The 13,183-nt window shown below is 40.8% G+C and overlaps 1 protein-coding gene across 1 annotated transcript in view; it reads right to left on the reverse strand.

Annotated features, from left to right (window-relative positions):
* Positions 1 to 373: 373 nt before the first annotated feature.
* The window catches only part of LOC138853249 (probable glutamate receptor), a 69,305-nt gene continuing 56,495 nt past the window's right edge, over positions 374 to 13,183 (reverse strand). Inside the window, exons 11-13 of the mRNA XM_070088969.1 lie at positions 9,498 to 9,597; positions 770 to 899; positions 374 to 463 (exon numbers count right to left, since the gene is read on the reverse strand). Coding sequence (XP_069945070.1) covers positions 374 to 463; positions 770 to 899; positions 9,498 to 9,597 — 320 coding nt within the window. The remainder of the gene's footprint in view (positions 464 to 769; positions 900 to 9,497; positions 9,598 to 13,183) is intronic.

A 13,183-nucleotide genomic window follows, 5' to 3' on the forward strand; every position in this document is an offset into this window, starting at 1 on the left:
TGATAAAAAAACTTTTGGTTAAGTAAAAATATAAAAAAATAGGGAGTAGAATTTTATTATGTAATTCACTGGGAAACTTTGTGATGTCGGTAGTCAATATAGTGACTGAAAGCATAAGTACAATAATTATAAGGATAAGATTAGGATAAAAGTAATCCGTTGATGGAACATAATATCTACGAAGTGTGAGGGAGAAGATCAGGTGACGGAGCAACTAGAAGATTAGGGAACGTACTAGCCATAATAATGACTCAAAATAAATTTAGACATGCACATAATAGACATATTATCGCAAAATTTACATTAAGCAAGAGCTATTATTTTCCTGTGAATTATCGTTTTTAATCAAAATAATTACTTATATGTTAAACTTCTAAACTTGTTTAATGAGACGAATGAGAATCTCGAGGGAGAACACAGACAGACTGGTAAGATGACCCACCAGGAGGATAACAAACATTCCCTGAAATACACAAGAACAATTATATTAAAAACTTCAATGTTAACATCAGTTAAACATTTGAAAGCACGTAAAAAAAAAAAACGTACATCTATGTTCGGAGCGCTACGCACGTGAACGTTGATCTACGTTTGGACAGTTTAATGATACCAGGATATATATATATATGTATATATATATATATATATATATATATATATATATATATATATATATATATATATATATATATATATATATATATATATATATATATCGAACTAATCTTTCATTTTTTCAATTGGTTGAAAATTTTAAATTATTGATTACCCAGAGGTTACTGACAGAGAGAGCCTCGTTGACAGTGATCTTAGTGGGAACATGATCACACACAGTGGAGTTGGGTTCTTCAGCTATCAACCACTGGAAGAACAACCCAGCCTCCGTCATCGACGTCATCCTGAGAAGTATCCAACACAGACAGTATATTAAAATAGTGAGAAGTGGTATGAAATTCCGATGCGATGGAAAATGAGAAAAAAAAAATCAGAATAATGCGATTTTTTTACAACGTTTCTCCTGCACAGTGAGATTTAACAAGTCACAAACAGATCTACATGAATGCACGAATGAAAAGAGAAGTGGCGATAGGCGAAGAATAGAGCCTGAGAGGAGTGTTTTCTCTGGTAGAAACAGAGTCAGCATTAGAGCTCTTTAATGGCGATGAGGGTAGCAGCAGCCAGCTGGGGACAGCTGGCAAACACAGGAGTTCATTTTAACACAATCGGAATGACCCATCCTTTAATTTTCTCAACACTTCTTTTGGTAGATATTTGAGGTTGGCATAGCTGTTGAAGTCTTTGGTAAGTTATTCTACAAACTCCTTTCCTTGTCGTGGTGTAAAGATGTATGGAGCAACAGAGTCGAGGGTGGAGTTCTTTGTGGAACATTATGTTCGTGGTCGTAGCTATTGTGTTGAACTGTAGATTTTTCCATGTGATGCCGGAAGTATTATCTTTAATTTCAGTATCTTCCTCTCTCGTGACTCCTTTTGGTCTTCTAAAGTCTGAGGTAATGTGTTCGGCTCAGTAGTACCAGCGGCCATGGCTGCAATCACATTATAGGTGGCAGTGGCCTTGGTTACTTCTGGGACTCAGACACTTGAGGGTTCTTTACTGATTATCTTTAGTGTTTTGTGGAGTCAACGTCAAGGAACTGCTTCAGGCAAATTACTGAGTTTGAAGGTGACATTGGCGACTTTGTTGAATGCTCCAGAATCGAAAAACGTTATGCAGGTGAGCAAAGAGAAGGCAGGTGAGGATGCTTTTGAGCCACCGTCTTAGAGGATGGAGTATGCCTGGAGGACATGGTCCCTCTGTAGCAGTGGTAAAGTTAGAGATAATGGGTCGTCTGGCAGCTTGAAGAGTTTTCTGTCTCCTTGTAGAGTTGGTCGAGGTCATGGTAGGGTTTTGTTTCTTCTGATCTTCAGTTTTTCTTATTGATTTACTCTCGTAGTAGACATTTGGGGGCGCGAGATCTGTGATCGTTCTTGCAGTTTAAACATATTGGTTGAATTTAATTGAGACTCGACTAGGTTGAGATTGTTTTCGCACATAGGGAGGTTAAATCATCTAAAAATTATGATGAGTATATCGTCAACATAACGAGGCCAGGTGACCGAGGAGGGAATAATAGAAGAAACCCGTTCGGCCTCGAGGTGTTCCATGTACAGGTTCTCCAATACAGCATTATTCCTATTATTGCCACCGCGGTCACTGGGCTGCGTTATCTTGACGATACAATCAACCAGGTCAGTCTCTCAATCCAATTCATTCTTGAAGAAGTCGACGTCAGTCTACTTTTCTTTAGCATTCTTCTCTGCAAAACTTTCCATTAACTTAATTTTAAAGTCTACCACAAACCCACCAACCAACAAGATCCTCTCCACTTCTTCTTGTATCCGATATAAACGCTAAGCGTAATGTAAGATAAGATTTTGTTCGGATTTTTAACCCCGGAGGGTTAGCCACCCGGGATAACCCAAGAAAGTCAGTGAGTCATCGAGGACTGTCTAACTTATTTCCATTGGGGTCCTTAATCTTGTCCCCCAGGATGCGACCCACACCAGTCGACTAACACCCAGGTACCTATTTGCTGCTAGGTGAACAGGACAACAGGTGTAAGGAAACGTGTCGAAATGTTTCCACCCGCCGGGAATCGAACCCGGGCCCACCGTGTGTGAAGCGGGAGCTTTAGCCACCAGGCCACCGGTATCTGCAGCAATGAATTATGTTAACAAGAATGCTCTCTCGACGAACATATATTTTATAAGGGGGACCTTAATTAAGAGACTGCATGTTTTTTCATCCTCCAACTTCTCAAGTTTATTTCATTCATAACTCGAGAACGCCTCATCCAATCAGCTTCAGGTTTTCAGCGCTTGTGAACTGAATGGAGGACCAAATCCTTGGAATAACTGGCATGCTCTCGTTCTCTTTGACCAAAGTTCTTGAACCCATTCTTAGCATCCTGGAATGGCTAGGATAACTTCCAAAACCCACATTGACAAGGGCGGAGAATGAAATTCCAGTGTGCAGGTGAAAATAAACTATTTTATTAGTGTGAAATTTTTATACCCGTTCAATCACTTTATATAAATTTCAGTTTACCTCCATTGAACGACTTCAGTATTTCATGGTTGATGCATCTTAGAGTCAAGATAGAAGCCATTAAGTGTTGCTTGCGTGCTGGAAAACTTGTTGATGCAGTAAAATAACCAAAACAACTTGAAATTGTTGGAATTCTCGCCGTACCAGGAAAATGACTCATTTGATCGGCTTCAAATTTTCACGACTGGTGTGCATATAATGGTATACATTACCGACAAACTGATAATTAACACACATATGTAAGTCAGGTATCATTATTCCGAAACGTTTCGCCTACACAGTAGGCTTCTTCAGTCAAACACAGAGGAGGCAGCAGAAGCACTAGACATGTAAAGACAATATAATCAGTCAGTCACCTCGAAAAACAGTTTTGAGATGATCCAGACTGTGGGACAAAACTCTTTTCCAGCTTCAAGTTCAATGAAACTCTAATAATGACGTCAACCTGGAGGATATACCGAGGATCAACGCCCCCGCGTCCCGGTCCAAGACCACGTCTCCCTGTGGATCAGTGTCTGATCAGTAAGGCTGTTACTGCTGGAAGCACGTAGTCCAACGTATTAACCACAGGCCGGCTGATCCGGCACTGACTTTAGGTATCTGTCCAGCTCCCTCTTGAACAGTATTGGGCCCCGGACACTTGTTGTGTTTTCTCTTAGTGTATTAATGGTGCCCCTACTTTTCAATGGGCGTATGATGCATCGCCTGCCAAATCTTTCGCTTTCGTAGGGAGGGATTTCTGTGTGCAGTTTAGGGACCAGTCCCTCTAGGATTTTCCAGGTGTAGATTATGATATATCTCTCTCGCCTACGCTCCAGTGAGTACGAGTCAAGTGCTTCCAGGCGTTCCCAGTAGTTAAGGTGTTTGATGGAACTGATATGTGCAGTAAAGGTTCTCTGTACACTCTAAATCTGCGATTTCAACTGCCTTGAATGGAGGTGCTAGTGTACAGCAGTATTCTAGCCTAGAGAGAACAAGTGATTTAAAATGGATCATCATTGACTTGGCATCTCTTGTCTTGAATGTTCTCATTATCCATCCTACCATTTTCCTCGCAGATGTGATAGTGGCACTGTTATGATAATTGAAGGTGAGATACTTAAACATTACCACTCCCAGGTCCTTCACATTACTTTTCCACTCTATTGTGTGATTTGAGTTTATAATATACTCACTTCTAGCTATTATTTCCTTCAGTTTTCCATAACGGAGTAGCTAGAATTTGACTTCATAGAACATCATATTATTCTCCGCCGCCCATTGGAAAACTTGGTTTATATCTTTTTTTGGAGATTTGCTGTGTAGTCAGTGGATGACAGTCTCATGCAGATCCTAGTATCGTCTGCAAATGATGATACAGTGCTATGGTTTACATTTCTGTCTGATATGAGGATGAGGAACAGGATAGTGGCGAGTACTGTGCCTTGTGAAGCAGAGCTCTTCACCATGGCAGCTTCAAATTTAATTCTGTTTACCATTACTCTTTCTGTTCGATTGGTTAGAAAGTTGAAGATCCATCTGCGCACTTTGCCAGTTATCCCTTTAGCAGGCATTTTGTGTGCTATTACACCATGATCGCACTTGTCAAAGGCTTTTGCAAAATCTGTGTATACTACATCTGCATTCTGTTTGTTTTCCAGAACATCCAAGACCGTATCATAGTGATCCAGAAGTTGCGAGAAGCAGGAGCAACCTGCTCTGAACCTATGTTGCCCTGGATTGTGCAGTTGTTGGGAATCCAAGTGATTTTCAATCCTGCCTCTCAGAACTCCTTCAAAGAATTTTATGATGTGGGACGTCAGAACTATTGGTTTATGGTTCTTAGCTATTGCTTTGCTGCCACCTTTATGAAGTGGGGCTATATCCGTTGTTTTTAGTGACTGTGGAATCTCAGCTGTGTCTATGCTCCTCCATAGTATATTTAGGGCCCGTGAGAGGGGTTTCTTGCAGTTCTTAATGAACACAGAGTTCCACGAGTCTGGGCCTGGGGCTGAGTGCATGGACATGTTGCCAATGACTTTCTCAAAGTTTAGTGGAGTTAGGGCTATGTAAGAAATTTGGCATACATTGACAGGGTTTTGAGGCTCATTTTTTGGAAAAAAAATATTATTTGGATTGATGTATAAAAATATTAGAGGATCACAGTGTTTTGTTCTCTTCTTTCATCATTATTTATCACTTATGTCATCATCTGAGCTTCACTAAACTTAGTGGAAAATTCGACCCGAAGTTGAATGAGCCAAGTTTCGAAGCAGTGTGACCTAAGTTGCATGTGAGAAAGTCCAGACTTCAACCAAACTTCCTTGATCAAAAACCTGTCCTGCAGCGAGTGTCATAACTTTCCACGCAGACTGTATGATCATATCCTAGTGAATAAATTGATTTTTTCATGGAATGTTGAATGTTAGAATGTTTCTACATTCTAACATCTGATCGAAAGGAAGCTGAGAAGCATCTATTGGCCCAAGCTAGGATGGAAATGGGAGTTAAAGAAAAGAGAAAATGCAGAAGATGGACTAAGAGGAAAGAGGGGCTAAGATCAGATCAGGTCACGAGTGTTCTGAAGATTAGAGAACTTGATAATGTGTTGAGAAAGGTAAACATTACTAACATTCGTGTTAGGATGATTGTGTATGAGGGCTGATACCACGAGACTACTGTAACAACTATCTACTACTGAAACGACTACTACTACCACTACTACGACTGCTACTGCTGCTGCTGCTACTACTACTACTGCTACTACTACTACTACTACTACTACTACTACTACTACTACTACTACTACTACTACTACTACTACTACTACTTCTACTACTATTACTACTTTCTTCTTCCTCCATTTTCCCATACCATAGTGTCTCCTGGCTGTCTTGTGCTCACCTGGTTCTCCAAGAGAGACCGAAACCACTACCGTGGCTGAAACGGTAGCCACAGTAGTGAGACTTTTACTGTTACAGCCACAGTAGCGTGACTTTTACTGTTATAGCTACGGTAGTGAGACTTTCACTGTTACAGCCACGGTAGTGAGACTTTTACTGGTGGTCAGTCCCTCAGTCTGGAGAAGAGTATCGTTCCATAGTCTGAAACAATATGGAGTTGAAGTGACAGGATGGAGCCTTATATACCACCAGGAGGTGAAATGAAGGCCACTAGTAGTGGTAAGAATGTAGCTCCATCCTGTCACTTCAACTCCATATTGTTTCAGACTATGGAAAGATACTCTTCTCCAGACTGAGGGACTGACCACCAGTAAAAGTCTCACTACCGTGGCTGTAACAGTAAAAGTCACGCTACCGTAGCGTGACTTATTGTTCCAGCCACAGTAGCGTGACTTTTATTGTTGCAGCCACGGCAGTGAGACTTTCATTGTTGTAGCCACGGTAGTGTGACTTTCATTGTTCCTGCCACGGTAGCGTGACTTTTATTGTTCCAGCCACGGTAGTGTGACTTTTATTGTTGCAGCCACGGTACTGTGACTTTTATTGTTGCAGCCACGGTAGTGTGACTTTTATTGTTCCAGCCACGGTAGTGAGACTTTTATTGTTGCAGCCACGGTACTGTGACTTTTATTGTTGCAGCCACGGTAGTGTGACTTTTATTGTTCCAGCCACGGTCGTGAGACTTTTATTGTTCCAGCCACGGTACTGTGACTTTTATTGTTGCAGCCACGGTAGCGTGACTTTTATTGTTCCAGCCACGGTAGCGTGACTTTTATTCTTGCAGCCACGGTACTGTGACTTTTATTGTTGTAGCCACGGTTACCTGGAGGTTACCTGGAGGTTATTCCGGGGATCAACGCCCCCGCTGCCCGGTCCATGACCAGGCCTCCCGATGGATCAGGGCCTGATCAACTAGGCTGTTACTGCTGGCCGCACGCAGTCCGACGTACGAGCCACAGCCCGGCTGATCCGGCACTGACTTTAGGTATCTGTCCAGCTCTCTCTTGAAGGCAGCCAGGGGTTTATTGGCAATTCCCCTAATGCTTGATGGGAGGCTGTTGAACAGTTTTGGGCCCCGGACACTTATGGTGTTTTCTCTTAGTGTACCAATGGCGCCCCTACTTTTTATTGGCGGCATTTTGCATCGCCTGCCCAGTCTTTTACTTTCGTAGGGAGTGATTTCTGTGTGCAGATTTGGGACCATTCCTTCCAAGATTTTCCAAGTGTAGATTATGATATATCTCTCCCTCCTGCGTTCCAACGAGTACAAGTCAAGTGCTTCCAAGCGTTCCCAGTAGTTAAGGTGCTTGACAGAACTTATACATGCAGTAAAGGATCTCTGTACACTCTCTAGATCTGCGATTTCACCTGCTTTGTATGGAGATGTTAATGTACAGCAGTATTCCAGCCTAGAGAGAACAAGTGATTTGAAAAGGATCATCATGGGCTTGGCATCTCTCGTTTTGAAAGTTCTCATTATCCATCCTATCATTTTCTTTGCACGTGCGATCGTGGCACTGTTGTGATCCTTGAAAGTGAGATCCTCAGACATTACTACTCCCAGGTCCCTTACATTATTTTTCCGCTCTATTGTATGGCCGGAGTCAGTAGTATACTCTGTTCTAGTTATTATCTCCTCCAGTTTTCCATAACGGAGTAGTTGGAATTTGTCCTCATTGAACATCATATTGTTTACCGTTGCCCACTGGAAAACTTTGTTTATATCTTCTTGGAGGTTAACCGCGTCCTCAGCAGATGACAGCCTCATGCAGATCCTAGTATCATCCGCAAAGGATGATACGGTGCTGTGGTGTATATCTCTGTAGTGTGACTTTTATTGTTGCAGCCACGGTACTGTGACTTTTATTGTTCCAGCCACGGTAGTGAGACTTTTATTGTCGCAGCCACGGTACTGTGACTTTTATTGTTGCAGCCACGGTAGTGTGACTTTTATTGTTCCAGCCACGGTCGTGAGACTTTTATTGTTGCAGCCACGGTACTGTGACTTTTATTGTTCCAGCCACGGTAGTGAGACTTTTATTGTTGCAGCCACGGTACTGTGACTTTTATTGTTGCAGCCACGGTAGTGTGACTTTTATTGTTCCAGCCACGGTCGTGAGACTTTTATTGTTGCAGCCACGGTACTGTGACTTTTATTGTTGCAGCCACGGTAGTGAGTCTTTTATTGTTGCAGCCACGGTACTGTGACTTTTATTGTTCCAGCCACGGTAGTGTGACTTTTATTGTTCCAGCCACGGTAGTGAGACTTTTATTGTTGCAGCCACGGTACTGTGACTTTTATTGTTGCAGCCACGGTAGTGAGACTTTTATTGTTGCAGCCACGGTACTGTGACTTTTATTGTTCCAGCCACGGTAGTGTGACTTTTATTGTTGCAGCCACGGTAGTGTGACTTTTATTGTTGCAGCCACGGTACTGTGACTTTTATTGTTCCAGCCACGGTAGCGTGACTTTTATTGTTCCAGCCACGGTACTGTGACTTTTATTGTTGCAGCCACGGTAGTGAGACTTTTATTGTTGCAGCCACGGTACTGTGACTTTTATTCTTCCAGCCACGGTAGCGTGACTTTTATTGTTCCAGCCACGGTACTGTGACTTTTATTGTTGCAGCCACGGTAGTGAGACTTTTATTGTTGCAGCCACGGTAGTGAGACTTTTATTGTTGCAGCCACGGTAGTGAGACTTTTATTGTTGCAGCCACGGTAGTGAGACTTTTATTGTTCCAGCCACGGTAGCGTGACTTTTATTGCTGTAGCCACGGTAATGTGACTTTTATTGTTGTAGCCACGGTAGTGAGACTTTTATTGTTCCAGCCACGGTAGCGTGACTTTTATTGTTCCAGCCACTAAAGTGAGACTTTTATTGTTGCAGCCACGGTACTGTGACTTTTATTGTTGCAGCCACGGTAGTGTGACTTTTATTGTTGCAGCCACGGTAGCGTGACTTTTATTGTTGCAGCCACGGTAGCGTGACTTTTATTGTTCCAGCCACTAAAGTGAGACTTTTATTGTTCCAGCCACGGTAGCGTGACTTTTATTGTTCCAGCCACTAAAGTGAGACTTTTATTGTTGCAGCCACGGTAGTGAGACTTTTATTGTTGCAGCCATGGTAGTGAGACTTTTATTGTTCCAGCCACGGTAGTGAGACTTTTATTGTTGTAACCACGGTACTGTGACTTTTATTGTTGCAGCCACGGTACTGTGACTTTTATTGTTGCAGCCACGGTAGTGAGACTTTTATTGTTGCAGCCACGGTAGTGAGACTTTTATTGTTGCAGCCACGGTAGTGAGACTTTTATTGTTGCAGCCACGGTAGTGTGAATTTTTATTCCGTCGAAATAAGATATTCATTTTCCTACTATAAAATATATTATTTGATATTAGTCTACTCAAGAGGTTAAAATTACCTAGGACACAACTTCACTTTACCTCTTGTTTATAGGTGGCACAAGTGGACTGTCCTTCTGGCTGATCATTGCAAACATGATCTGCAAAAACTCTTCTTTCGACTCGTAAAATGAACACTTTCCTGTAACATATTTATTGTATTACTTTATATTTTTGAGCACAAAGGTTTATGCTCTTCCACTGACACACATGAGAGGAAAAACAGATTGATGATCGTGTAGAATTAGAGACCAAAATTTACCCAAAGTTACTGCACAAAGATATGAAAAGGGAAATAAAGGTCAAATATTACAAAGGAGTGAAGGAAGAACAAGGAAAGGTAATGGAATGTTATTATTATTATTATTATTATTATTATTATTATTATTATTATTATTATTATTATTATTATTATTATTATTATTATTATTATTAATATTATTATTATTATTATTATTATTATTATTATTATTATTATTATTATTATTATTATTATTATTATTATTATTATTATTATTATTATTATTATTATTATTATAATATTATTATTATTATTATTATTATTATTATTATTATTATTAATATTATTATTATTATTATTATTATTATTATTATTATTATTATTATTATTATTATTATTATTATTATTATTATTATTATTATTATTATTATTATTATTATTAAAGGGTTTTGCATGCGACTTAGGGATGACTTTTCAGAAGAAAAACCAGAACTTCCTGAAAGTGTGGGAGTCAGAATAGACCAGGATAATCTAGAAAACATCAGCCCAGTAATGGTACAAGTCTTGAATTTACTAAAGTGGACTTGATATAACCTAAACAATGGTACCCGGAGATTTACAAACTAGCGGAAGAAGCGGAGAGTCGACTTCGACTAAATCCAAATAAAACCTTCCAGCAAATATTTTGTTAATTCTCTCCCGTGGTGATGTTGCCATAAACACTCGTCTAGTTCTCATGAACAACCACTTCGAGGTGACTTCGAAACTTCTGAGTAATATATATGAATGGAAATTTAAAACTAATCTGAAAAATGCGATCCAAAATTATGACGCTGAAACTTAAGATGAAAAAATATATATAATAACCAGTATAGATATTCCTTTTTTGGGGCTACGAACAAGGATAAAATAAACAAGTGAAAGTAGAAGGTATAACAATACCGAGAATATGAATAGAAAGGTACAAAAATATACACTTAGGATATCTTTCTTGGATACGTTTGTGTCAATGGATCTTGGTCACTCTAAATGACCAAGGTCCTGGGACCTTGGAATGACCGAGGTCCTGGGACCTTAGAATGACCGAGGTCCTGGGACCTTGTAATGACCGAGGTCCTGGGACCTTAGAATGACCGAGGTCCTGGGACCTTAGAATGACCGAGGTCCTGGGACCTTGTAATGACCATAGTCCCAGGACTGAAACTCATCCAGTAAAGCTGGAAAGATGTCATTTAGTCTAAAGCTTGAAATATCAGTCATAAATAGGAGCTAAGATATCCCCGGAGGTACACATAAGCTGTACAGCTTCACCGAGGCAAATCTCAGAATATTCATTCAAGAAACTGAACAAAGTGTTCTTCAGAAATTATAATCACAATGTAAGTTAATCTAGTCATTGAGTGTGTCGGCTGAAGTGTTGATGCGCCGCTTCACAAAGCTTGAGCTGAATCTTCAAGAGGTTCAAAATTTTACAGTCAGTCTTGTCCCGGAACTGAGGCAGACATGCTAACAATATTCGAAATTTTCAGAGAAACTGATAGACCAAACAGAGATGGATTACTTAAACAGTGCCAGGGGGAAGAAAGCAGATAATTTATCGGTATATTATAAAGTATTTCTTTCATTACATGAGCTGGAAACAGCGGTGGTAAAAGCAAAATTTACGTACGACTTTAGGAGTAGATATAAAGTCTGTTAATCACACACACACACACACACACACACAGTTTGGAATCCACACCTAGTCAAGCACGTCAAGAAATTAGAGAAAGTGCAAAGGTTTGCAACAAGACTAGTCCCAGAGATACGGGGATTGTCCTACGAAGAAAGGTTGAGGGAAATCGGCCTGACGACACTGGAGGCCAGGAGGGTCAGGGGAGACATGATAACGACATATAAAATACTGCGCGGAATAGACGAGGTGGACAAAGACGGGATGTTCCAGAGATGGGACACAGACACAAGAGGTCACAATTGGAAGTTGAAGACTCAGATGAATCAAAGGGATGTTAGGAAGTATTTCTTCAGTCATAGAGTAGTCAGGCCATGGAATAGCCTAGAAAGTGATGTGGTGGAGGCAGGAACCATACATAGTTTTAAGGCGAGGTATGATAGAGCTCATGGGGCAGGGAGAGAGAGGACCTAGTAGCAATCAGCGAAGAGGCGGGGCCAGGAGCTGTGACTCGACCCCTGCAACCACAAATAGGTGAGTACAAATAGGTGAGTACACACACACACACACACACACATCGGACGAAGACCAGGCAAAACTACAAAGGGATCTAGACAGGCTGCAGACCTGGTCCAGCAAATGGCTCCTGGAGTTCAACCCCATCAAGTGCAAAGTCATGAAGATTGGGGAAGGACAAAGAAGACCACAGACGGAGTACACTCTAGGGGACCAGAAACTACAAACCTCATTCAAGGAAAAGGATCTTGGGGTGAGTATAACACCGGGCACATCTCCTCAGGCGCACATCAGCCAAATAACTGCTGCAGCATACAGGCGCCTGGCAAACCTAAGAATAGCATTCCGATATCTAAATCAGGAGTCATTCAGGACCCTGTACACTGTGTACGTTACGCCCATATTGGAGTATGCACAGCCAGTTTGGAACCCACACCTAGCCAAATACGTAAGGAAATTAGAGAAAGTGAAAAGGTTTGAAACAAGACTAGTCCCGGAGCTAATGGGCATGCCATACGAGGAAAGGTTAAGGTAAATTGACCTGACAGCAATGGAGGACAGGAGAGATAGGGTGGATATGATAACGACACATAAAACACTGAGAGGAATCGGCAGGGTGGACAGAGACAGGATGATCCAGAGATGGGACACAACAACATGGGGTCACAATTGGAAGTTGAAAACTCAAATGAGCCACAGAGATGTTAGGAAGTATTTCTTCAGTCACAGAGTTGTCAGGAAGTGGAATAGTCTAGGAAGTGATGTAGTGGCGGCTGGAACCATACATAACTTTAAGAAGAGGTATGAAAAAGCTCATAGAGCAGGAAGAGTGACCTAGTAACGACCAGTGAAGAGGCGGGACCAGGAGCTGTGACTTGACCCCTGCAACCACAACATGGTGAGTGCACACACACACACACACATAAGCAGGAAGTAAATTACAGATCAATATCACCGACATACTTTTTCTTGTGCTGGAGAAAATAATCAGAAAGAAACTGATGAAGATCTGGAAGTGAGGAATTTCACAGTAGAAAACCAGAACGAATTTAGGGAATGGAAGTCATATGACAGAATAACTGATAAAGGACAGAGAGTGAAGAGTAAGAGAAGAAAAATTAGAACTGGTATTATGAAAATGTTGATTTTATTTATAATTTTCTGGAAGATTGTACTGATGTTCTGCTGTATACACCACAAGATTCAACAAAGTAATTATTTCTAGAAACTTTTAATCAAGTAAGAATTAAAATTTACCACTAAAGCACAATCTTAATCAAGAAACTTATATATCTATTA

This window comes from Cherax quadricarinatus, chromosome 26 (genome assembly GCF_038502225.1).
Source record: "Cherax quadricarinatus isolate ZL_2023a chromosome 26, ASM3850222v1, whole genome shotgun sequence".
Taxonomy (NCBI): domain Eukaryota; kingdom Metazoa; phylum Arthropoda; class Malacostraca; order Decapoda; family Parastacidae; genus Cherax; species Cherax quadricarinatus.